Genomic DNA, 26,317 nt, shown 5'->3' with positions numbered 1-26,317 from the left:
CTATGAGTCAGTTCCGAGTCGATGGCACCTGATAACAACAACAACATTCTTATTCCTGGAGTACTGGTGTGGCACTGTGGGTTAATGCGCCAGACTGCAAAGCCTTTTGAACTACAAGGTTGGTGGTTCAAGCTCACCAGTCACCCTTTTGAAGCCCTATGCAGATTCGCTATGGGTCAGAAAAGACTCCACAGCACTTAATAACATCATGATTACTGGAGTCCTGGTGTGGCACTGTGGGCTAATGCGTGAGACTGCAAAGTCATTTGCACAGCAAGGTCAGTGGTTCAAGCTCACCAGCTGCTCCTTGCAAACCCTATACAAAGTTGCTATGGGTCGAAATCAACTCGATGGCACTTAACAACAACAACAACAATCATTATTACCGGAGTCCTGGTGTGGTGCTGTGGGTTAATGTGCCAGACTGCAAAGCCATTTGAACTGCAAGGTCGGCGGTTCAAGCTTAGCAGCTACTCCTCGGAAAACCTATACAGAGTGGGTCACTATGGATTGGAATCAACTCGACGGCACTTAACAACAACAAAATCATTATTACCAGAGTCCTGATGTGGCACTGCAGGTTAATGCACTGGCCTGCAAAGTCAGTTTGAATGGCAAGGTCAACAGTTCCAGCTCATCAGTTGCTCCTCGGAAACCCTATACCGGGTCTATATCAGTCAGAACTGACTCAATGGTAATTAACAACAACAATAATATCACTATTAATATCATTATTATTGCTTTCTAAAAAGCTGATGTGGGACTAAGTGCTGGGCAGCTCTGGTGGCCACTAAGCAAGGGCTCCAGATGACCTGATGTTCAGCAACCAGCACTTCCTGGCATAAGGGAGCAAATCCTTGAGAATAATGAGGAAAGTAACAATAGCACATCTTTCCTAAGCACTTCCTATGAGCCACTCATTGCTTAGCATTCAATGTGCCTCGTCTCATTTGGTCCTCTCCACTGCACCCGAGAAGTTACTACTAATGTGTCCCTTTAATAGATGAGGATGCTGAGGTTCAGCAACTGACTTGCTAGGATTTTATGGTTTTACAACCAGTCCACAATAGCACCTGGGTTCTAACTCAGATGGGCCTGACTCCAAATCTAAGACTCTCAACTTTACCCAATTCTACCTTCCCAAGACCAGCCATAACTCTTGGCCAGCAGTATGGTGAGACCTGGGGACTCCTGAGCCCATCGACAGGAGGGCTAGAGAGGAAAGTGAAGCATCCAGCTGATATGAACTGAGGGGAGATGCAGACAGCACCCATTTGACCTAGCTCCAATGGCCGGATGATCAGAATTTGACTAGAGGAAGAAAGAAGAGAGAAAAAAAGTATAATCCACTACAATTTTAAGAACTTGACCTATACTTATGGATGTATAAGTTCAAAGAGGGAAGGAATCTTCACAGCAAGGACCATTCCCACCCCCTCTGTACACAGAGTTGTTAGGGATGGGCAACTTAGACACTGGCTACATAAAATGCCGGGGGAGGGGTGGCTATAAAGGCACAAAGTGACTGGCTTACAAGTTTTCAAGAGGGAGTTTAGTTTCAGAGGGTGCAAGGGAAGGTAGACTCTCCACTGCATGGTTTCCAACCTGTCTAGATGGGGCTATGGGTTAATGTGCCAGACTGCAAAGCCGTTTGAACTGCAAGGTTGGTGGTTCAAGCTCACCAGCCGCTCCTAGGAAACCCTATATAGGGTCGCTATGGTTGGAACCAATTCAATGGCATGTAACAACAGATGGGGCTGGTGAAAGGAGATGGAGATAAGATTCTTGTGGTTCAATAGTGGGTAATTGTTATCAGGACTGATTGCAATTGTTGCAAATGTAAAGGTAGACATTTTGTAACAAAAGGAGGGGAGTGGTTGATCTTGCAATCCAGAAGCGGAGGACCCTGGGACCATAAAGGGAGAAGATGAGAGCAGAGATAGCGTGGAACCCTATCCAGAGAAGCAGCTATGCCAGAGACGGAGGCAGAGATGATGACGTGGAGAGAAGGAGTGGCTGAGGACTCTGGATTCATGGTGAGAGTGGGGCTGTGTGCTGTTGGCCAGGGGGCAGACTTGCAGGGTATGCCCTTTGGTTGTTTGAATGATTGTATATATTCCTGAGTGTTTTGGTGTACAGCCGAAAGAAAAAAAAACAACACCGAGGGAATAGAAGCAAATACTGTTGAATGATGATGCATGGAGGGGACTGTAATCATTTCAGTGAAACGAAATTCAATAGGATGAGTATAAAGCTGATGTTCTCCCATGTAAGCTATCACTCAATCCACAATTAAAAATGTAAAAGAAAAAAATAAAAACCAACAATTCTATGATTTCCTTTTAAGTCCATACAATGTTCCCATTCTTCATAAAGCATTTCTTTCATGTTAGAAAAATAATAATAATAATAAATTGGAAACCTCACTGTTCAGTAGCAAATGCAGCTATGGATCCCTAACTCTAAAATTCCTTTATTGCTAAATGTGTATCGTTGTCTTTTTTAAAAAAGAGATCTGTCAGCCTTTTCCAGAGAGAACTGCATGCATCCTACTCCAGGGCAACCAGATGACTCCTGATGTTCGAAACTACTCCAAGTTGGCGAAGGACAGGGATTTTAAGTTAGTTTCCAACTCTTATTCACAAAAGGGAAACCACCCTTGTCGATGAGCACACCGCACTCTCACAGGCTGCCTGAGGGTCATGCCATGAGAGCATGTGTGCTAAACCTATGTGCAAAAACATCCTTCTATCAGGACCCAGGTCAAAGCTGAGAAGAAAAAATATTCAAACTTCAGCATTGCTATCCCAGAAGCCAAGTGACTATCATGTCAGTGGGACAAAAATCTACACCCATTGAACTGTTAGTAGATGATGTGTTCATGTTACATTAATAGAAATCTAGCTGGTAATGGTAATTGGTAGGAGGCTAAGAGTAAAGTTGTATGTTGTGATTCAAGGCCAAGGACTAACCTGTGTCCACTGGATTTACTACCTCCTACACATAGTGTTCTTTCTACAGTATTTTCCTGCCTCTGCCTCCACAACGCACAATGGGGAAGGCATATGGATGGCACAGGTACAAAATGCTGAGTGCCTGCTCCTGCTTTTCTGCCTTTCACTTTGCTTTGCAAATTACAGTACAATGATATAGCAAGCACAAACTGGAAGCCCACCACTACTGCCCACCTTCACTGTGCAAAGGACAGGATTGGGGAATTTGGGAAAGAATGCAAAAAAAAAAACAAGCGCTACCTCCCTGGAGATATATTAAATGCTTTTGTTTGCCATTGTTCTTCAGTCACATTAAATGTGCATGACATACATTGCCTTGATTTTATGAACTCATCATGGGATTAAAGTAACAGAAATTCTGGGATCCTCTTTTGCTCTTTATTAATAGTGAAGCTGGGTAATCTGAATGAGAGAGTAGCCTGGGAACTAAGGCTTCCTAGGGGTCACATGTTGTTCTAAATGACTTCACATGTATTTTATCAAAGCCCTATGACTTTTATTAGTTCCATTTTACCAACAAGCAAACCAAGGCTCAGAAAGATTAAGCTGAAAGATTCAACCCCAAACCTGTTCTCTTCTTTAATTACTTTTCAACTGTACATGGTTTGTTGAATAGAAATCTGTGGTGTACTGTGGTAAATTTGTTGTTTGCTCCCAATTCATGGTATATCCCATGCTCAATGCAATGCAACACTACTCAGTCCTGTGTCATTCCAATGATCGCTTGTCGATTGGACGGTTTTCAATGACTGTGTTTTGGAAGTAGATTGCCAGCCCTTTCTTCCTAGCCTATCTTAGTTCACTTAAAAACTGATTAGCATCATATCAAAATGCAAGCCACCACTGACAGACAGGTAATATAGCTGCCCAGGAGCTGCACTGGCCAGGAATCAAGCCTGAGTCTCTCATGTGAAAGGGAAGAATTCTGCCACGGAACGATCAATACCCGCTTTAGTAAAGATCTAGATTCTTCTAAAATCAGACATTTGGCTCCCTCCTGGGAATCAAGAGTAAGTAACTTTCAAGAAATGAAGAAGAAAGTGCAGAGTTAAGTTTACACAATGATACCCTTCTTTCCATTTCAACCCACAGCACCGATGTGTCAGGAAAAGTCGAATCATGAAGTGTCTGATAAACACACTCACCATACTTAGGGACCTGAGCAAACAAATGAACCATGATTTGACTTTTCTGGAATAACACAAGGGGAAAATGCAGAAATCAGGTTTTCTGCCAAAGAGTCCAGTCATCATGTCTGAGCTGAGACTGTATTCCTGGTAAAGCTTTCCCTTTCCCTGGCAGCTCCACCTTCCAGGCCAATAACAGCCAAAAGGGCTTACCCAACACCACTGCCTCTCCTCTGCCATCAGTCCTCCATTCCAGCCTTCCTGAGGAATGGTTCTACCTGCTCAGGAGGCGGAAGTCATTCCTAGCCCTATGGAGGCCCAACAACACACAAAGCTGGTTTTCGCTGCCAGAAGAACATGTACCAAGGAACCCCACCTAAAAAAAGAAATGGCAAGAGGGAATCCATGCTCAGGGGCAATCTACCTGCACAGGAAGCATGAGCAGCAGAGAGAAGGCATTGGCTTGCAAGTCAAAGCAGCCTGAGTCTGAGTCCTAGCCTACCACATGGCAGCAGGTAAGAGTCAGCTCTTCCACCTATATGAACTAGAGCCCAATTTGTGAAAGGGAGATAAAATGACCACCATGATACAAGGTCAGCAGTTCAAATTCACCAGCTGCCCCTTGGAAACCATATACAGGGTCACTATGGGTGGTAACCAACTCAATGGCACTTAACAACAACAACAACAATGGGACTAAAGATCAGATGCCTTACATTACCAATTTAACCCTTTAATGACTTATAAAACATATACTGCCCACCTCCATTATAAGCTTCTCCGAGTTTCAGGGAAGCTACTATCCCATTTGTAACATATGCTTCCACCTGGCAGAGACCTGTACAATTACTCCATCAATCCTTCCACCAGAGTCCACTTGGGACATATATGTCCCAAATAACTGTACCAAAATAAATACTACCACCAAAAAATTCCCTTCATTTCAGCATGCCTTCCATTACTGAAAATAAACGGCGTCAACAAAAAATTCAAAGCAGAAAATAATTGGGTCACAAAGGGTTAATGCAGAGACTGTTTTGCTTCTCAACACATCAAGAAAAATACCCATTTCCTTCTGGTTCTGCCCCAATCAAAACTCTTGTTTACCTGAACAGTTATGACGTACGTGGAGTTGCCAAACTCTGTAACTCTGAAGTATTTGTAGACACAAGTGCCTCCTGAGCACTTTTCTGAACTATTCAGTCCAGTGAGAACCACCAAAACTTGTGCATGTTTGACTTTCATTACTCACTGCAGACTGACTTTTGGTGCTGGTTTTAACAGACTTATGTACAAGCAACTTTTACAATAGCAAAAATCCACCACCATGACTTCTAATCACTGTGGCTGTGTCTACTCAAAATGGAGTGGCAAGTGTCACTTATTCATTAGACTGCAGGTGCCCAAAGGTGAAAAGGCAATGACAGGAAGTTTTCTTATGGAAGTTCTGAAAATGAGGAGGGCATACCAACAGAGGCAGTGAACATGGGCCATTAGCTCCCTGCCCTTTTGTGCCTCCTGTGACATGGTAACATGGCTCCACACATCACGTCACTTACCTATCCCTTGAATGAAGGAAGGCTACCACCCCCAACAAGATGAACTGTCCACTGACTGGTCTCTAGCATTACTCCCAGAATGTCACTGAGAGAAGTCTAATTCTCCAAGACGAAGCAGAAAGAATTCCTTAGGAAGTAATATGCCTACAATACTGTCCAAGAAGGCATCAGGAGTGTCCACATCTGGCTTCTGGATGAGTTCCCACAGTGGAGGGAGTGTGTGCTTGTACTGGGCCTTACTCTGGACTGTGGGGCAGTCCCTGCTAACTTTACAGCAGGACTGAGCAAGGGAGGAGATAGAGTAATCAGGAGGATTACTTAGTCCTACTGGGCATCTTCCCCGACCCTCAGAAGAAGCAAGCTGACCACATGGGAGCTGAAGGGAGTTACTTTAGTTGTACCCTCCTCTGCAGGTCTTGGTTCCATGAGTTCTTCCCCATCAGGTAGTAAGTTGGGATCACTTTTCTACATCCAAATGACACTCACTCATTCATTCAGTCACTTGTTTATTTACTTAGTTAACGTATTTCCATGGATCTCATACATTGTTGTTGTTACTAAGTACTGTGGAGTCCATTCCAACTCATAGTGACCCTGCACAGGGATTCTGAAGCTGTAAATCTTTATGAGAGCAGAAAGCATCATCTTTCGAGGAACGGCTGGTAGTTTTGAACTGCTGACCTTGAGGTTAGCAGCCCAATTCGTAACCACTATGCTACCAGAGGTTACGCTACCAGAGATTATGTTTCCATAAAGGTATCTGAAAAGCTTGCAATGTATGATGACCATGAGCCACTGGTAGGTAGCTTTTATATGTCAATCACCATGATAAGAACTTTGTGTGTTTTATTTCACTTAAAACTTACCATAGGGCCCTGGTGTGGTGCCACAGGATAAGCTGTGGATATCAGCAGACATGATAAACCACAAGGTCAGCAGTTCAAACACATCAGCGGCTCTCAGAAATTCTACATAGGGTCGCTATGAGTCAGAACCAACTTTGACGGCAACAACAACATAGGATGTAAAGTAGAATGTACTGGTCTGCTTTTATACTTAAGCATACAGATTCAGAAATGTCAAACTCAGCGTCCAAGGTCATCAAGCTAGGAAAAGGCAGATCTGAGATTCAAATCCAACTCCAAGGTTGTGTCCTCTCAGCTGTTATTCCAGGCTTTGTCTCTGAAGTAATTTTCCAGATGCTATTTCATCACATCTTCCCAAACACTCATGAGGTAGAGAAGTACAGGCACAATTCACATTTTGTCAAAGCAGAACCAGGGTCGAAAATGATCACACAAAGACAAAGGAGCACAGCACCATGGTCAGACTCGGGAAGTCCAGCTGGCTGCCCACTAGCTGGTCACCTTGGGAAGACCACTTTACTTCTGTGAGCCTCACCTTCTGAAACTGTAAAATGGGTTGAATACTAGTCCCCGCCTCACTGGGTTGTGGAGAGAATTTAATAAGTTGGCATATGTAAAATAGTTATCATATCTCCTATGCGGGAACTGCAGAACTAATACTAGCTGTTATTGCTATTAGATTGAATGATTTGCCCAAGGCCACTCAGGAAAGGCATACAGAAAAGATGCCAGCATCCCTAGGCCAGTGATGTTCTCTTTAAAAACAATGCATCTCCAAAGATATGCATCTCTGAAAATGCTCCAAGCACTCAACCTATTATTCTAGAGCTCAAAATATCAGAACATTATTTCATTGGAGAAGGAACTAAGTTGGGCAAGGGACACTTCCAATACTGGATAGAAATAACAAAGCAGGTTCAGAGGACAAGCTACCCAGCAAAAGGAGAAAAAGTCAAAATGAGGACAGTCTATCCTAAAAGAGTCTTAGCCAGGGCTAGCTATTCCATAGGCTCTCACTTGGCTTCATGCTCTGCTACTGCCATTTTGAAATTCTTAATAATTGTGAACGAGAGGCTTCATATTTTCACTATGCACTGGATCTTACAAATTAAGTAGCTGGTCCTGCCCAGATGTTGGACAAATTCATGGTGGACTGGGTCATTCAGTTCTGCCCTAGCACCCTGACTCACTCTTTCAAGCCAACCTAACAGCCCAAGTGGACAACAACAGTCAGTCTTCCCCTCAGCAGGCAGCATCTGGCACATTCTGGGATGAGCAGCAACCATTTTCCTGGTACGTGCATATATGCACATACACACAAACTTAATAAGTATAATGGTAATCACATTTGCAAGCCCCAAATAGCAACTGGCAGTTGCTTCACCTAAAGTGGATAACCAGAAGCTTGCTTTGTCACTTGCAGCCCTGCCCAACTTGCCTGTCCAGATCATTTACATAAATGACAGCTCTTTTAACCTTGGGAGGGCACGGTTTTCCAATACCGGGAAGCAAGATAAATCATCAGATGTGCACAATGTGAAGAAATGACCATCTATTTCTTGTCAAGAGATAATGCTTTCCTTTCCAATATGGACTTGAAATGCCCATTAATAGTTTGGCTTCCAAACTGCTTATTTTCATAATCTCAATTTGGGGTAACCGGATAGCTATACAACATATAAATTTAATACAATTGGTAAATGCAATACATTATTTGGACAGCCTTGGAGCAGGCCCACAGTCAGCACTGTTCAAAGCAAACAGAAATTAAAACGCTTACCATTGATTACAAACTTGCTGGACCCCTTTCAAAGTTGTGCCTGTAAAATAACTTTCTTCTGAAAACTGATATAGACTACGCACACAGTCATCCCCTAAAATGCACCAGCAACACAAATGCCTAATAGACCAAAGGTAAGTTGTTGCACAGGTCAGAGGACTGCACTGTAAAGGGGTCTCTGAGTCCAGCTTTCCATTTCCTTAATAACCACCTCAGGTGGAGTTGACTGGATCCTAATTACATATGAGGTACAATCCAGAGAAATCAAGCACCCTCCTCTTCCTCACTATGTCAGTTTCTCCCTTTGAAGGAGAGGCTGGGGTTTGTTTGTTCTGCCTAAGAGGACTTATAAAGATTATATCAGTGCTGCCAGAAGCCTAACGTTAGGAACCTCTCTTCTCACGGACCGCTACACCAAGGCATCGTTGTTGTCACTCAGATGAAACATAGCCCATTACATGTCTTATATAAAAATTTCCATAAAACACGGAAGAAAAACAAGTCTTACAAGCTAATTCACAGATTGGCATTTTCTAAGGTTTTTTTCTCAGTCTCACCCATTGCAAACGCATAACTCAAATCATAGTGTCCCAAGGACCACATAATCTGTCAAAATTCTCCACTCGTGAGATGGTCTGAACAAGTAATGTGACTGCAGTAGATGGGGGTCCCCTGAAGTTAAAGGTCACTATCTCCTGACGAAGAATGCATACCTGGAGAAAGGAAAAGCCCATTTACAGGCATCTATGACTGCAAATCTAGATTAATGACAGACAGACAACAAAGCGCCTCTGTGAGAATGCATGCTCCTTAAGTAAGCCCAACACAGCAAGTCATTTATCAGTCAATGCAAGGCGGAGCATTAAATACCAAACGAGGATCAATTAGTGACTGAAAAAGGTGGAAAGCTCAAGCTTGCACTTCTGTGTACAGAGGTTTACAACTGCAGAAAAACGAAAGACCTGGAAGGATCGCAGGTGCTCAGCAGAACAGTTTCATGTTTTTATTACTCTTGTTCATCCTCATATACAGTTATATCTTCATCACAAGCAGGAAACACTAATTGTACTTGCCCGTGTCCAAAAGATGTCATAATTGTTAGGTGTTCTGATATTCATGTGTGTACCTAAACCCAGGAATTCATAGTGAAAAAAAATAATAATAAAATGAAACCAGCCTGAGGTCACCATACCAGTCAGTCAAAATTAATAGTCAACATGAGAGTTTAAAAAGCTTCCCCTTAAAGAGAAAACCATGCTTGTATTTTCATTTCCCTTAATTTTCACTACCATCTGTAAATTTGACCAGCACGAGCTGTAGTAGTTTCTAAAGGAAAGAAAAATCAAAGTAGAAATATAGCCAGCAGCAAATAAATTAAAAGAAACAGAGAAGTAGAGAAATGAAGGAAATATACTAACAACAAAGATACTCAGACAAAAAATTAGCAAATCCATACACATACACACATAAATGCTTGATCTAGACAGCAAGTACCCATGTATGAATTGACAAGTGAAACTTGATATAATGTTTGGGAAAGATTGCACAAACTGGATGTTAACTGGCTAACCATACTCTGATAATGTCCTCTTGATTGGGCTAAAGATACCTATAAATCTAGCCTGAAAGACTGAAAGTATTATTTCAGAGATTTGAAGACTTAAAAAAAAAATAATCTGCAAGGGGAAAAAGTCCAGTGATGTGAGGTGATGCCGTATATTGAAAGAGCAGCAGCACAGGATGAATGAATTAATCTTGCAGATAGTTAAGTAATCGTGTTTATTCACCAACAATGCCTAGTGCCTCCCCTATAAAAGCAGGTTATAGAGTGCCAGGCTTCTTATGGGTGGGAGGTACTCCTACCAAATTTTTGATAAGTGAAGACTCAGATTTAATTATTTAAAAGTCCATCGATTTCCACATTGATGAAAAGTCATAATTATCAGAATGGCTTAAAGAACCAACCTTTTACTTTACTGGCTCTGTTCTGTGGATAGAGACATCAAGTGTGTCTATTAAAGCCACCCCCTCAATAAATACTTGATAACAAAAAGCCTGGGGTCACATTCCAAGAAGTGCTCATACATGCTCGGTAAGTGCTATGTGAGGTATCTGAGGTAAATGTCAATTCTTTCCTAGTATTAATGACAGAAGTACACATAACCTGTATCTCCACTGTGTACCATCACCATGCTGGAACATGCCATTGGAACCTTTCATTCCAATGGACATTCATTCCCTGAATACAGGTTTAAACAAAATGGTAAACCCAACACCTACAGAATTCTCCCCAAGGAGGATGAAATGAGAATCATGTCTTCTATTTGGAATATTAGAGGTAGGTGTACAGCCCCTGAGTTTAACAGCCTAGATTACCAGACCTACTAGAATGTGTCACACAGAATCCCACAATATAGAGGTAATGAAACTATGCCTACCCAAAAGAATTCAAACAAAGTGCATTCTTTGGGGAAAAATAAAGCAAGATAGCAACAACAGAATACTGGCATGACTATGTCAAAAAGGAAAGTTAATTAAAAGTTGAAGTAAATCGAAAGCCCTGCAGTACCTGCTGGCTAAGGCAGGCAGGAGGCATACATACAGCACACCAGCATTCCCTTGCAGGACCCGTTGTTCTGTAACAAGTGTAAAACCTCTCGAGGTTAACTCAGCTCCAACACACAAGCCCTATGCTCTTCCATTCTGTATTGAAGACATACAACTTTGCTAAAACACAACTCACTATGTTTCATAAAATCACCAAGATCCTCTTTATAAGGAATAGTTTCCTATTTCTATATCCAGCAAGGACAAAAAGAAGGAAGTCTGGTGCTGAACACCTATTATTATAAACTAATGTAGTGAAAAGCTTGGCATGAGACACTGAAACAATTGGTGAAAGTCTTTCTTCTGAAGCCATGACAATGAGGTACGCTGTCAAATGCTTGGATTTACATTAATAAAATCAGCAATAACAGTGCCACTGTGAAGTATATTACCTAATAAAAATCTGTTACCAAAATGGCAGTTTTCCCAGTCTCCAAATACCTTAAAATAGATGGCCAATTATTATTTAACTTATATCAAAAACAACTACTTTGTGCAGTTTTTGTCTTAGTGCAAAATTTACTTAGCTCCCATTTGAAAAATGAACATACTACATTGATTTATAACACCAAGTGTCGATTAGAGAAATCGCATAGGATATATAAAATTATATGGTGGTATGGCATATAACTAACTGAAAATCAAGTTGAAATGACCATGCCTTAAAAGTACAATTACATTCTCTTATGCAACACGGTACTGTCACCTTGGAGTCCTCTTAACAAAGTGCAAATGCATTTTCCAGCCAAGTTTTCTACCTCATTCTGAGAGCATCTTAATTGTTCAGATTGCAGTGATGTGATGGAAAGGTACTACAGTTTGTACTTAGAGGAGTAATTCCCTGGCAACCTCATACAAATGGACAGAAACTTGAAAATAAGCTAGAGAGAAATTGCCATCTCCTTACTTTACTGAGTGAGGTTATGGCTTCCATACTCAGAGCACCTCAGGTATACTCCGAGCTCTCTAAACCAATATTCATGGTTAATGTTTACGATATAGTCACATTTGCAAGCAAGAGACCTAGATGGCCAAAAAGATACCTACAAAAGAGCTCCATGAGTAACCCAGTACAATCTATGCATGACTTATGGAAAGTCCTTGCCAAGTAAGTCAAAGTGCCATTTCAGGACCCCTTTGGCAATGATTGCAATTCAAGTGTTAGAGTAGATACCCACCCTGAAACCTAATGCCCAGTAACACCTTACCTTCCCCTGGCATCAGAGTACAAAAAACACCAGGCAGCAGCAAGAAATGACAACAAAGCCATAAACAGCTGGAAATAATCACACAATTGTCAAGCTGCACACATGACAAAAGCAAGCTAGGCTTATGATTTCAGTATCAGAAAGGATGCTGATGAGAAGGTAAGAGAAGCATTTTAGCTGTTCCTAATTTGCTATTATAGACTCCAATAATAGGGTTGATGGGGTTTTATTCAGTGAGAGTGTTTGTGTGTGTGTACTAACTTTAGAGAAAAGGAAAGGAAAAAAAATTTTTTTCATGTGTTCCTATAAAATGTTAGATAGAAAATATGTATGCATAACCATAAAAATAAAAGGGAAAAAAAATCACAGGCTCTGAAGGAATTTTGTCAGAGTTGCCACAAGTAAACTATAACATTCAGATGAGAAATATTTCTTTAAAGTTATTTAAAATGTTCTATTTTTAAAAAGGATAAGGCAAATACACAATGTGATAGTCCAGAACTCTGACATGAACATCTAACACACAGGGGCAAAATGCCAAAGCAAGATAGGGACTTGCCCAGAGTAAAAGACTACCAAGGAAATGGAATTCCTGTAGTTTCCAGGTAGGTTACAGATACATCCCTTACCAACTTCCATCAGAGCACATCTTTCCCTCAAATTTTAATCAATTGCCCATAATTCAAAGAATTCCTTCCCAAATATCTAAGTTGAACAATCTTTCCAGGATTTAAAGGAATTGCTTTTGGCAATTCATAACCAGATAATTTCTGTCATTCCATTTTAGAATGATGCATTACTATGATATCTGGATTTCATGTGGCAAACTGTTTCATATAACGTCCCCCCAAAATGCTACTCTTTGAAGTGGAATGCCATAAATAAAATACGTACTTGGTTACCAAGCAGCATGCATAACACATATGGTACATTGGCCAAAAAAACACATTTAAAAATGCTTAAAAGTTAACAATTTAAGCTGTTTGTAATCCTTTTCAGACCATTGTCTCCTAAAAGCTAATTTATTTTCTATCACTGAGGAATATTTGGATTAATTTTATTGGTTTACTAACTTGAAAATTTCTTAACCATACTAATTTTTTCTCTTCAACCCATTTTCCCCCTCTTTATTTCACGGAGGAAAGGGGGGAATATATTTCACTCTGTAATTTTAAGCATAATGCTTCCTGTTTGAATTAAAATTGATGCTTTTTCTGATAACATCCCAATAATCAATTCTCCATTCTCATTACTCTCCAGAATTATATGGACGCAGACCAATTTCTTAAGTTTGCAGACTCTTCTCATAGGTTATTACCAGACAGTGCAGCTGAGTGGAAAGATAACCACATTCATTCTCCTTATCTGTAATGATGTAATGCATCCCAGCCCTGGGTCTAGATGATTGGGGAATAATGGGATTGTACAACTGCAGAGATGACAAACAATAGGGCAGCCTCTTTCTCTGATACACTGAACCTCATGCCTCCAACACAAGGTGAAAGGCATCATAAAACAGGCACTCATTCTGCCCTGGATGAAGTTCGCTTTTTTTTTTTTTGGTCAGAAGAGCATCTGCTTTCACACTGAAACAGCAATACCGACACTGAGAAGAGAGCTGTGCAAAACACTGTTTCCGAGCCCAAGCCAGGACAGTGCAAGTGAGTATCCTGCTTTTCTTTGTGTTTAGAATCAAGTGTCATCTAAAAATAACTGGTTGGTAGGAAGAAGTCACTGCACAGTGCAATGCCAAGAAACGGGGGTCAAAGACACCTCTGATAACTGATGCTGCTCCGGGCTCACGTTTGTTTGGAAAACTAAATCTGCCTCCATTTTCTGTGCTGGGAGGAAAAAAAAAAAAAAATCATCACTTCCTGCCACCACTGAAACCTTACCTTTTGCAGAAGCTGGGAGCCCGAGTACTTAGCAGCGATGGATTTTATCTCCCCACCAAAAGCAGAGGCCCAGAGCTTCACCCTGCAGGGAGAAAGGGCACGGGAAGAAATGTACCACCCGTATCACACTCAATACGCACGCACGCACACGCATACACGGGGTTGGGGCTGAAGGAGCAGAGCGATATCATATTTTAGAAAAACGGAGAAGAAATTAAAGAAAAAGCGCCTTGGTAGAAATTGCCAGCATCAAACTGCAGAGCGCAGCACTGGAGGGGGGTCCGAAGAGGGTCTCTTAGTTCAAAATGCGCAAAGTCTCTCAAGCTCTACAAAAAGACCGCTGGGTTTTAATTCATTAATTACCTACGGACTTGACTACCCAAACTAATATCACCGGGTGAAGACGAGTGGGCAGAAACTCACCCTCCCCCCTCTCCAAAAAAGCACTGAACTGGTAAGACAGCAAAGAAGGGGGTAATTAAAGACCCGTGTAAGTTGGATTAGGTAAACAGGCTCCAAAGTTGGTACCACACTTAAGGTAAGTCTCTCCAGGTCTCTAACTCGCCAACCCCGGGAAGGAAGCAAAAGGACCCTACCAAACCTCGCCGCCCTACGCGGGTCCTAGAAAGCAGGTGCGAAAGGTGAAATCAGCGCCCGCCGCAGGTCCTGCACAGCCGCACCTGCAGGTTCCCAAACTTGGGCACAGCAGGTCGGAGGCCGCTAAGTACCCTCCCCCGGAGGCGCAGGACCCAGCACTTACACGGAGAGCGGGATCTGCTGCTCCGAGAGCACCCCGTCCCCCAGGGCGGCGTAGAGAAGTGCGGCGGCAAGGAGCACTGAGGCCCCCCGGGACGCGCGGCGCAGCGAGCCCGGCCCGGCCATGCTGGGCTCCCTCCGACGCGCCAGAGGCAGTGACAAGAGTGGCCACGGGAAGCTGCGCGGAGCGGGCGGCAGGCGAGCGCTCTGGGTTGCCAGCTCCGCGCCGCCCCGCCTGCTTCTCTTGCGCGCCCTGCTCACTTGGGGAGCAGAAAAAGGAGCAGGGGGAGGGACAAGAGGAGGAGGGAGGGAGAGAGATGGAGAGGAAGGCGGGCATGGGAGGAGGGAGGGAGATGCGTCTTTTGCAGCGGCGGCTGCCCAGCCCCGCCTCGGCAGCCCCAGGGAGTCCGGCGGGCCGCGGCGGGAGGGCGGGAGGCGCCGTGCGGGCGGGGACTCACAAACTCCTGTGTCCTTGGCCGTGGTGGAGCGTGCCCCGCCCCGCCCGGTCCACTGCGGCCGCCGAGTTCTTTACAACTCCGCAGTCCGCCGCCGGGGACACGACTCTCCACTGGCCCAGGCTGCCCTCAGGTTCAGAGGACCAGGGCGGGGTTGGGGATGGGGGCCCAGCAGGGAGATGGATAGCCAGGCGCCGCGCGCGCAGCACTTTGCCATACAGCTCAGAGCTGGCGCTTAGCCATTTGGTATGGGGTCTTGGAGTCCGGTCCTGCCAAGCCCTGAGGTGGCGTGGCCCCCACCCCCTCCGCCCCATTTTCGAAGGGAGCAGGGTAGAGGCAGTAGTCTAGAGAAGGACCCCGGGGTCCTGGCTGCGGACAGGGTCGCAGCGGGACAATGCAGCTTGGGGATGGGACTCAGGGTTTGCTGGTTTTGGCTAAGACACTGCTGTGAGTTTAGTCCACCAGGCAAAGGAAAACACAGAGAGCTGCGCTGCGGCCGCTATGTGGGCGCTGGAGCGAGTGGGGCTCCCCGCATCAGCCCGCAGAGAGGCCGCCCCTAATGTACTGGAACCTAGCCTAAGGGCTTTCAAGCAGCTTGTGTTCCTACTGGGTGAGGCCAGGAGTCCGCGCGGCTGCAGCGTGTGGAAGTAGCTAAGGGAAGGAAGCAAATGCGGCGCCAGGTCCACCCTGACCTGCGCATCCCTGGATTTCGAAAATAAAACAACCCTCCTAGGAATAGCAGAGAGGGGAGTGGTCACCCTCTCCACACTCTCACTCCACTGGGTCAGAACCAGCTGAAAGCCGCGGGGGACTCATTTTGTTGTTTGGCAAGGAAGGGTCAAGGTGAAAGGAAGTCAGAGGAAATCCCGTGGTGTCCTGGGAACCAGACTTCTCTCTCCCCTGCGCCGCAACCCCGGGACCCTGGTTTTGGAGCCTCTCAACCCTAAGCAAAGTCTCAAGTGTGATTGGAACTTTGTGCAGCCCTCACGCGATCTGACACCGAAGACCGACCCTAGTGAGTCTGAGTCATCTTTGCTGAGAGCCTCATGCAACTCAGGTGACCTCAGTGGGCCATGCACTGCTTCTAAAGTCCTGGGGTCTGTCAGCGCACCAGTTGCCTGGGTTTGCCTTGTTTGTTTTTGTTTGTCTTTCTGCAACAAGGGCTTTGCATTCTTCTGTCACCGGCCCTCCTCAGTACCCCCCAGATTCAAGGAAGGTGGACTTAAGCTTCTGGTGGGTGATGTAGGCTAGAATCCAAGCTGGCTCTCCCTACCAGTAGTCACTGTGAAAAGTTGCCCCAGCAGATTTTGCATTTGGTGCCCTAATTGGCTGTGGGGTGAGGAAGAAGGCTACTTTCTCCTAGTGCAGAAAGACCCCAGCTCATATGGATTCCACTAGCCGCACTTCCACTGGGCCTTGCCCGGGAGCATCAGGTGCGCCCAGCCCAGGGGCAGTGCCTATAATCTCCACGGATGATTTACCAGTTATAATGAATTTTCTGCTTCTGTGCACACCTCCCGCCTATGAAGGCTTGCCAGCCCTTCCCAAACCAAGATAAGCATGGCCTAACCCCCCAAGTCACTCACTCAAACTGGGAGCTGGGAGAAAATGTCTCTAGTTGTTGAAACACAGAACCCTTCCTTGTAAGTGAATGAATGAATAAATGAGTGAGTGCCTACCAACCCTTATTAGTAAGACTTCATTCTATGTGGTACCTGTTCTTCATGTATTCACCCATTCATTTGGTAAACATTTGTTGAGCCTCTTCTATGTGGCATGCACAGTAGGGGCATGCTGGGGATCCGCTGGTAAACAAATTAGGCCACCTAACGTCATGGAGCTTATAAACTAGAAGAAAGATAAGCATTAATCAAGAGACATAATGATATATGCATGTATACTATTGTTATCTCTATTAAATGATGAGAAAACTGAGAGGCAGGAAGAATACAACTTAACCACATTTACTGCATGACACCTGGCTATATTACACTTGCAAAGGTAGGGCCACTTGGATACCAATGTCACAAAAGGTAGTTTATAAAGAAGTCGTATGCTTTCTCAGCCCGAGACAGTTGAACTTCACAGGTGTTTCTGAGCAACTAGAGAGTCGAAGGAGTGGAGCCAAATGTGGAATCAGTCCCAGGAGGGATGTCTTAAGCATTTGTCACTTTGTTGTAAACATAGGGCATCAGTTTAAAGGAACCATTATACTACGCATCTTATTTCCAATTCTTTCAAAAATAAATATATTTAAACTCTCTGCTAATAAATTCAGTTCAAACAAACTTGGAGACCTACCATTCATTACACACTCTGTCTTCCCAAAAATCACAAAATTTAAAGCTGAAAGGAATATATCTAAACTATCTACTACCATATTCTCATTTAATAGTAGAACACAGTGAGGACTGGAAGAAGTTAGCCAGTTGTCCAAAGAAACACAATTATTTCAAGAAGGGTCGCCTGACTTTCGTGCAGAAAGTTGGTGTAGCCCTATCAAGCTAAAGGACCAAGAGCACCTTCCAGATGATCAAGAGCCTTGCCAGGGTACTAGATCCTGCTTGTCATTTTCAAGTAAACACCTCTATTTCAACAGTCTATCTTCAGGTGACTGCCACTCATCTGTCACCTTGACATACTGTAGTGGTTTTCAAGTTATTACACTGGAAGCTATGCCACTGGTATTTCAAATACCAGTAATGTCTTTAATGGTGGACAGGTTTAAATGGTGCTTCCAGACTAAGAGAGACACAGAAGAAAGGCCTGATAATGTCCTTCCAAAAATCAAACTACAAAAACCCTTTGGGTCACAATAGGATATTGTTATAAGCAGTCAAAATACACACTGGCCACGAGTGGTCATCAAGATGTCACAGAAGCAGTCAACATTTCTGATTCACATGGGGTTACCATGAGCTACGGCCAACTCAACAACAACCAACAAAAGTTTGCAGGTGAAGCACTGAATCGAGTCAAACGAAACTTTCACTGACAGACCTGCACACTCTGGCCCATCACTGAGAATGTTGCACTTTGTCCTATGATAATGAACAGCTGCTGGAGGCACTTGAACAGCAGTTAACCGTGATGAAATATGATAAAGCAGAGGTGAATGTTTAGAAACATGTATGTGGTCCTTGTGTATAGAATGACTTCCAGAAAAAATCATTTTGAATTTTCAGTCATGTGAAAATATTACTGATGTAAATTAAGAAGAAGACACATTTGAATGGCCACTGAAACCATTCAGGGGCTTGGTCTAGAATAGATGGATGGGACATTGGAATACAGTTTGAGAAGCACTTTAAATCTTCGGTCCCTTACAGAGGTGTTCCTAAAACCCTTGGAGGTTCTGGTTTAGTAATACAAGGTGGGATGAGGAGGGTCTATGAATGTATATTTCTAATAAGCTCCTCAGGGAGTTTTTATGCTGGTGGCTATGGAACTTTTTTTTTTTTTTTTTTTTAATGTAAGTCACCTCTTCAGGAAGTGTAGCAGAGAGCTTCAGTGGTATATAGAATTTAAGGTCAAACAAACCCAGATTCAAGTTTTGATTCATTCTCTTGAAGCTATGTGACATTGGGCAAGTTACCTAGCATCTTGGGATTGCCCTTTTTTACCTACTAAAGATAGATAACAGCAAAGTCCATTTCACACAGATATAGGAGGGTGAAATGGAAAAGTCAAGCTAAGTATTTTTAAAAAATGTTAGTTCATTCTGCACGTACAGCAACCATTTCTATAGCTGGCCTACTTCTCCGGCTCTTTTCTCTGCCTTGCCATGTCACAGTAATGGGACCCTCAGCTGAAGCCTAGTTTTCTGCTTTACCATCATCACTATACATGTACACCATATCATTCATACCTATTGTACATACAAACCCATACACAGACCTCTATCATCTCTTGCCTAAATTCCTGCCACTGCCTCCAGCTGGGTCGTCCTTTTTCCTCTGTTGTTGCTGTTTGTTGTGTTATGTTAAGTCAGTTCCAACTTGTAGAGGCCCTGTATAGGGTTCCTGAGACTGTACATGCTTATGAGAGCAGTAACATCATATATCTTCCATGAAGCAACTGGTGGATTTGAACTGCCGACCCTGTAGTTAACAATCTAACACATAACCCACTATGCACAGTTTCATCAAATTCATTTTCACTTTCTACAGTTTCCAGAACCATATTTTTTTAAAACAAAAACCAAACCATAAGACACCATATAAATGGTTTTTGGTTTAAAATGCAAACTTGCTATCAGCCTCACTTTTGATTCCTCTCTCTCACTGGCACAATGAGCTCCAACCACACTGATCTCACTGAAGTTCTCAGTGTAAGCCAAACTTGTTTCCACTTCAGGGCCTTTAAATGCATTCTACCCTCTGCCGGGAGCATTCTTCCTTCAGATCTTCCCAGGGCTGTTTCTCACTGAATTCGTATCTCTGCTCACATTCAGATACCACCTTCTTGAAGAGAATTTCCTTGATCGCTGCAAGTAAAATAGACGCTCCTTTGTTGCTATGGTGCTAAGCAGGTTTTGGCAGAGCTTCCAGACTAAGACAAACTAGGCAGAAATGCCTGATAATCAGCTTTCCAAAAATCAGCCAATGGACACACATTGGTTCACAACAGTCCAGTCCACAACCAATTTTGGGGATGGTGCAAGATCAGGCTGCATCTTTCGTTCCTTTGTGCATGGGATCACCATGTGAACGAGTTGGGGGCTGACCTGATGACAGCTAGACCTCTTTCTTCCTGGTTCTCATTTCTGGCATTTGTTTACAGTGGTATGTACATCTTCTTCATTGATCATAATGCTTTCAGCAAGGCCTTCAACATTGTGTGGGCTCAGTGCACAGTCACTGAATGTATAGAGTAGATTTCAGCTTGAAAGGTTTTCCTCCTAATGTTCCTGCAGGAATTCTAGTGGTACAGTGGTTAGAACACTTGGCTGCTAACTGAAAGGTCAGTGGTTTTGAACCCACTCAGTAGGATAAAGATGTGGAAGTATGCCCCCATATGGATTTAAAGTCTTGGAAACGTTATACGGCAGTTCTACTCTGTCCTACAGTGTCAAAATGAGTCAGAATCCACTCGCTGTCTGTAAGGTTTGGGGAATGTCCTTGCATGTGTCTGTTCTTCATCAGGCTCAAACATCCACATCACCCAAGTCAGAGCCTCTTAAAAAGCACTAGATGTGCCAAGAAAAAAGAGAGAATAGAGAACAGTTTCTCTGAAAAGAAATCCCCAGTTATGTCTCTTGTGGAGGTGGGGGGATGCCAACTAGAAGAAGAAAAGGAGAGATAAGAAAGAGACTACTTGAAAGTTTAAAAGCCCTGCAAAAATGTCATCTCAAATGCTATTTTTTAAGCTATAGGAGGTAAGACGCTTACTTGCCATCTTCAAAATTATATTAACTATACAATAAATATGTTATTCCTCGTCTCTCCGTGATGTTCAGGGTCTACATATGTGTACAAAAAACCACTATGGCACTGCCTAAGAGTGTCCAGCTCTCAGGAGCTGTTTGGGCCTGTCTGAAACCCACTCCTAGGAAAAGACAATCCTGAGAATACTGCACGTTATTTGCCAAAATTCCTTGCAGGCAGTCATTAGTAAGATATTATCAACTGAATTCAACCAAGCCTGATGATCGTTTAAATAATGCCTCAGTCTTCCACTGGCCTGAGCAAAGGAGACCCTTGGGGCCCTAACATAGAAAAAGGTGATGGAAAGAAATAAAGGTACTGTGTGCTAGACATGCCCCTCTATGACAGTGCCATCGGGGAAGACCTGCTGGGTACGGATCAGCTCCACTAAGCCTGGGGATTTGTTGATTCACAGATTACAGATGCGGTCTGGCACACAGTGAACACATACAAGTTTACATTGAATTAAGTAGTGTATGTGTGTGGCATAATGTGTCTCAGTATGAACGTGTAATATGAGTCTGTTTGAAAAGGTGAGAGTCCCTGTGTGACTGTGTGAATACGTATGTGAGTACATATATAAGTGCAAGTATGTGACTATATCAGTGTGTTTCTGTGTGAAAGCCCATCTGTAAACAGCAATCTGACCTAGGGTAAGGAAAGCCTAGCATTTAAACCACTTTCTACTCACCACCTTTTCCCTAGAGAACAGTGGTCGCACATTTACAGGTTCACAATCACACTCATGATAGCACAGTTTCTCAACCACTGAACTCTCAGGACAAGAAAAGACAGTTTTGCCACATGCTGGGGCTACTATTCTGGTATTGTTTACATCCCAAGCCATCAAGCCAAATGGAGAAAAAGAAGAAAGCATCCATGCATAACACACCTTCTCATTATCTGAGTCTAAAGGTGCCCATTTTCATAGAGGGTAGACTGCCTGCTGGAGGTTAAGTATGTAAGACAATATCTTCCCAGTACTGGGCTTGTTTCCGGGGTAATATTTTTGCAAATGACAATTTTATAAATGTCCATCAACTGGGGACTAGTTAAATTAATCACAGTTAATCATATAATAAAATATCTTCATGTACACATTAAAAAGAATGAGGCAAATTTCTATGCATTGACACGCTCACTTGCAAGCTGTCCATGATTAACTGGAAGTATTTAGTGAAAAAGAAAAAAAAAAGTGTAGAACAATATATGTAGTACAAACTCATATCTGTTTTTTTATTTAAAAAACCCTAGCTATAGTTATAGGTACAATTACAGGTATGTTGTTCTTGTGAAGTGCTGTCAAGTCAGTTCTGAACCATAGCAGCTGGTGAGCTTGAACCACCAACCTTGTAGTTCAAAGGGCTGTTCAGTCTGGCACACTAACCCACAGCATCACACCAGGACTCCAATTACAGGTATGTTGTTGTTAAGTGCCATTGAGTCAGTTCTGACCCATAGTGACCCTGAATAGGGTTTCAGAGGAGTGGCTGGTGAGCTTAAACTGCCAGCCATGAAGTTCAAACGGCTTTGCAGTCTGGTGCATTAACCCACAGCGCCACAAATAGAGGTGTTCAAATCCTATTGTTGTGAGGTGCTGCAGAGTAGGTTCCAAACCAAAGTGACTCTTTATAATGAAGAAAATCTAGCCTGGCCCTGCATCACCCTCACAATCATTGTTATGTAAAGTAAGCAAATGACCAGAGGAGGAGGAGTATTTGTAGGTCATCACAAAAGGAAGACTCATCAATGCTAATGAATGAGTTGGGGGAAGAGAATTTAGGGCTGCAATGGATGTCCAGTCAGGAGAAGGCAAAGCAACTCTCTTTATTTGAGATACAGTACCACTTCCACCGCCAGGCCCAATACCTTGGCAATGCATGCATTCACAGTTTTCATCTCATTGAAGTGTTTTAATTGGTAACAACTGTTTTCAAAATGCTAAATCACAATACTGCAAATATCTATTACATGTTAAAGCATTTTTTAAATGATCATGTTTTGGGGAGATAAACATTCAAATTCTAGGAATATTAATAATCAAAAGAGTAACTTATGTTCTACTATATTAATTCTATACTAAAGATAAATATAATATTTACAGTTTCACATGAAATAACTAGGTTTCAAATATACAAATAGTTCACTTTCTCTTAAGACAACCTACAGCTGTCAGTAAGAAATGAGCATAAGTTTCCTGTTGGGAAAAGAAGAATCTAAATCATTAGCTCATTGAGAGAGTACAGGGGTCCCCATTGAATGATCTTTCCATTCAGTCATGCTTCAAATCTACACATTTCTGAATACATGGGTTGATGAGGAGCTAACTATAACCATTATAGTGGTGGTGGTGGCTGTGTGCCTTGGAGTCGGTTCCGACTCATAGTGACCCTGTACAGGGTTTCTGAGGCTGTAAATCTTTACAGGAGCAGAATGCCTCATCTTTCTCCGGCAGAACAGCTGGTAGTTTCAAACTGCTGAACTTAAACGGTTTGCAGCCCGATTCATAACCACTATACTACCAGAGCTCCTTTATAGTAGAATAGCCTAATTATTCAAATATTCATAGATCCACAGGGCACCATGGTTAAGCATTCAACTGCTAACGAGAAGGTTAGCAGTTCTAATTCACCAGCTACTCTGTTGAACACACATATACCAATCTTTTTCCCTAAATATTTACAACCTTGGTAATCCTAGAGAGCAGTTCTACTCTGTCAGACAGTGTTACTATGAGTCCAAATTGACACAGCAATGGGTTGTTTGTTTGTTTGTATTTAAATATTTTAAGTAGAGAAATGTGGTCACTTTTTTCTCTAAGTAAAAATAAAAATATAAACAAAGGTGTCATTGACATCATTCTGACTCACTGCCATCTCTAATAGACCTTTTGGTAGTCATTTTAAGAAGAAATGTTTCAAGCTAAGATGCATGAGTCTAATAGAAAAATAACTGGAATAATTAAATTTGCTTGGCAAACATGCACTTTAGGACACAAATTAAATGACAATCTCATTTAATCTAAAGTTCTGAGAATCCTTTGTAAATTTTAATTTAAAAACTTTATCTTGGGAGGTGGGGCTTGATGGCAGATTGGGTAGAGGTGCAGTGAAGATCTCCATCAGCATACCACAGAATACCAGGTGAAACGGGTTAAGAGCAGAGCTCCAAAACTCTGAACCACATAGGTAGGAATATTTTAAAAGTTTGAAGGCTTATAGCTAGTGGAACTTGTAGCAGAAATAAGAAATCTCGTACTTTAGAATCTGCCATGCTCAGTGGCCTGGAGCAAACAACTTGGGCGAGACCAAACAGTAAGACCAAGCGGGGGAGGAAGCAGATCCACCGCAGAAAAATGCTGTGGGAACTGGAGCAAAGGTGGACAATATATGTTGACGGTTTTGCTTTGTTCTGATTTTTTTTAGTATCTGTTCTTTGGTCCCCCACTGTTTGCGTACCTCCATTCTGGTGAGTAGACAGGGTGCCTGAGCGAGTGGATGCCCCCCACCTCCACCACTGCTGGGTTCTTCTGCCACACATGTGCACAGATACTTTCAACATTTTAAAGCTACAGGCAGCTCAAAATGGCCACAGCCAGCCCTGAACTGTTTACTAACAGGGGAAAGGGTGCGGAGAGGGAAAGAGAGTTTAAAAACAAAACAGACTGAAAATTAAATCCTTAAAAACAGCAAAACAACCAACAGTGGCATCTTGAAATTTATCAGGCAGTCTTGAAGGCAAGAAGCTGAAAGAGGTTATTAAAATCATACTCATATTAGGCTACAGAGTCTTTTTTTTCTCTCCATCCTGTCCCTTTTCTGCAATTATAGACAACAGTATCCAACCTAGTTTTTGTTGTTGTTTTTTGGGTTTGGTTTTGTTTGTTTTTTATTTTTTTGCTGTTGTTGTTTTGTTGTTTTTTGTTCTCAATTTTACCTTTTGGGGACTCTTTCTCTCCCTATATTACTCAAGAAGAGTCAGCAATTGCTGCCATATAGTCAAGCTACAATTACGCAACCTATAAAACCCCACAATCCAGGCAAGAACCAATACCATACACCAGGGAGGCAGAAAACACCTGCAAAAGTTACTCTGAGTTAAGCAATAAGAAGAATGAAAGGGAAGGCCACATCCTGATTACATCTACCAGGAAGCAATCAGAAAGCATAAAAAAATAACAAAACATACACTCAATTAAGTATCAAGGCCACAGCTAACCACTGAACATGTCCAAGAAACAAAAGCAGCTGACCACATCAGCAAATGTCCAGAAACAAGAAGTAGACCTGGACTCCATTCTGGAAGGAGGGTAGGCCTTAGAAATGCCTGAGAAGAAATTTAGAAAAATGATTATAAAATGTTTCATAACACTTTACAATAGAGTTGAGAAAAATAAGGAAGAAGTCAGGAAAGTGCTATAGGAACAATCAAATAAAATAGATACAGCATTGAAAACAATTCAAAACCTACAGAAATAGGTCCAAATGGTCAATAACAGAATATCAAAAATAGACAATACACTGAAAGGGCAAAGGAGTAGAACAGAAAAGATGGAAGGCAGAACTAGTGAGCTGGAAAACAAATCTCTCAATACTACTAGGATAGAAGAACAAGCAGAAAAAAATAAATCTGAAGAAGGTCTAAGATTCATGTTGGACAACATAAAGAAGAATAACTTAAGAATTATCAGCATTCCAGCGCAGGAAGAATCACATAAATCCGCAGAGAACTGCTGGAAGAAAATTTCTCTAATGTCCTAAAAAGTGAAAAGATAAACATTCAAGAAGCTCAATGAACCCCAAGAAGGATAGACCCCAAAAGAAAATCACCAAGACATATCATAATAAAAGTTCTCCAAAATCAAAGAAAAGGAGGTAATCCTGAAAGCAGTTAGGGAAAAGATAAGTGTTACATACAAAGGCAAATAAGTCAGATAAAGCTTGGATCTCTCAGCAAAATCCAAGCAGGAAAGAAGGCAATAGGGAGACATATATAAAACCCAGAAAGAAAGAAAACTGCCAACCAAGAACCTTTTATCCAGCAAAGCTATCAATGAAATAGGATGGTGTAATCAAAACATTCCAGGATAAACAAAAGTTAAGGGATTTTTCCAAAGCCAACCCTGCACTACAAACCATCCTAAAGAGAGCTCTGTGGACTGAGAACCAACAAGAACAGACAACAACGTACATCGCAGCAACTCCCAGAACTAAATCAACAGCTGGAAGAATTGAGAACAGAATAAAACTATAAGAACAAACTCAGAGAAACTGGGAGGTCAGTCAATGATCAAAATAATTACAATGTGAAAGAAGGTAAACACATAGGAACAGAGATCCAGGTGGTGAGAAGGTCAGGTAGATTATAGGGTAAAACAGACTGTACTAAAAGGAGGGAAAAGTTAATGGACTATAAGGTATAATGGACTATAAGGTAACTTCAAAGAAAATTAACACTTCACAACATGCCAAGAAAATGAAAAGCCAAGAAGAACATGGAAACATTAAAACTATGAGGAAATTCACAAGAACGAACACAGAAACAATCAACTCAGCACAGGAAGACACACAAAACAAGAAAGCAGCAATACCACAAAAAAGCAAACATAATGGCAGCAATTAATC

At 42.4% G+C, this 26,317-nt stretch overlaps 1 protein-coding gene across 1 annotated transcript in view; it reads right to left on the bottom strand.

Annotated features, from left to right (window-relative positions):
• CACNA2D3 (calcium channel, voltage-dependent, alpha 2/delta subunit 3) overlaps positions 1-14,976 on the bottom strand; it is a 1,461,104-nt gene extending 1,446,128 nt beyond the window's left edge. The window contains exons 1-2 of the mRNA XM_006862056.1: positions 14,817-14,976; positions 14,057-14,138 (exon numbers count right to left, since the gene is read on the bottom strand). Coding sequence (XP_006862118.1) covers positions 14,057-14,138; positions 14,817-14,938 — 204 coding nt within the window. The 5' untranslated portion in view covers positions 14,939-14,976. The remainder of the gene's footprint in view (positions 1-14,056; positions 14,139-14,816) is intronic.
• Positions 14,977-26,317: the final 11,341 nt, after the last annotated feature.

This window comes from Chrysochloris asiatica, unplaced genomic scaffold (assembly GCF_000296735.1).
Source record: "Chrysochloris asiatica unplaced genomic scaffold, ChrAsi1.0 scaffold00046, whole genome shotgun sequence".
NCBI lineage: Eukaryota > Metazoa > Chordata > Mammalia > Afrosoricida > Chrysochloridae > Chrysochloris > Chrysochloris asiatica.
The sequence above is the reverse complement of the archived record's forward strand: the minus strand, read 5'-3'. Positions and strand labels throughout refer to the sequence as shown.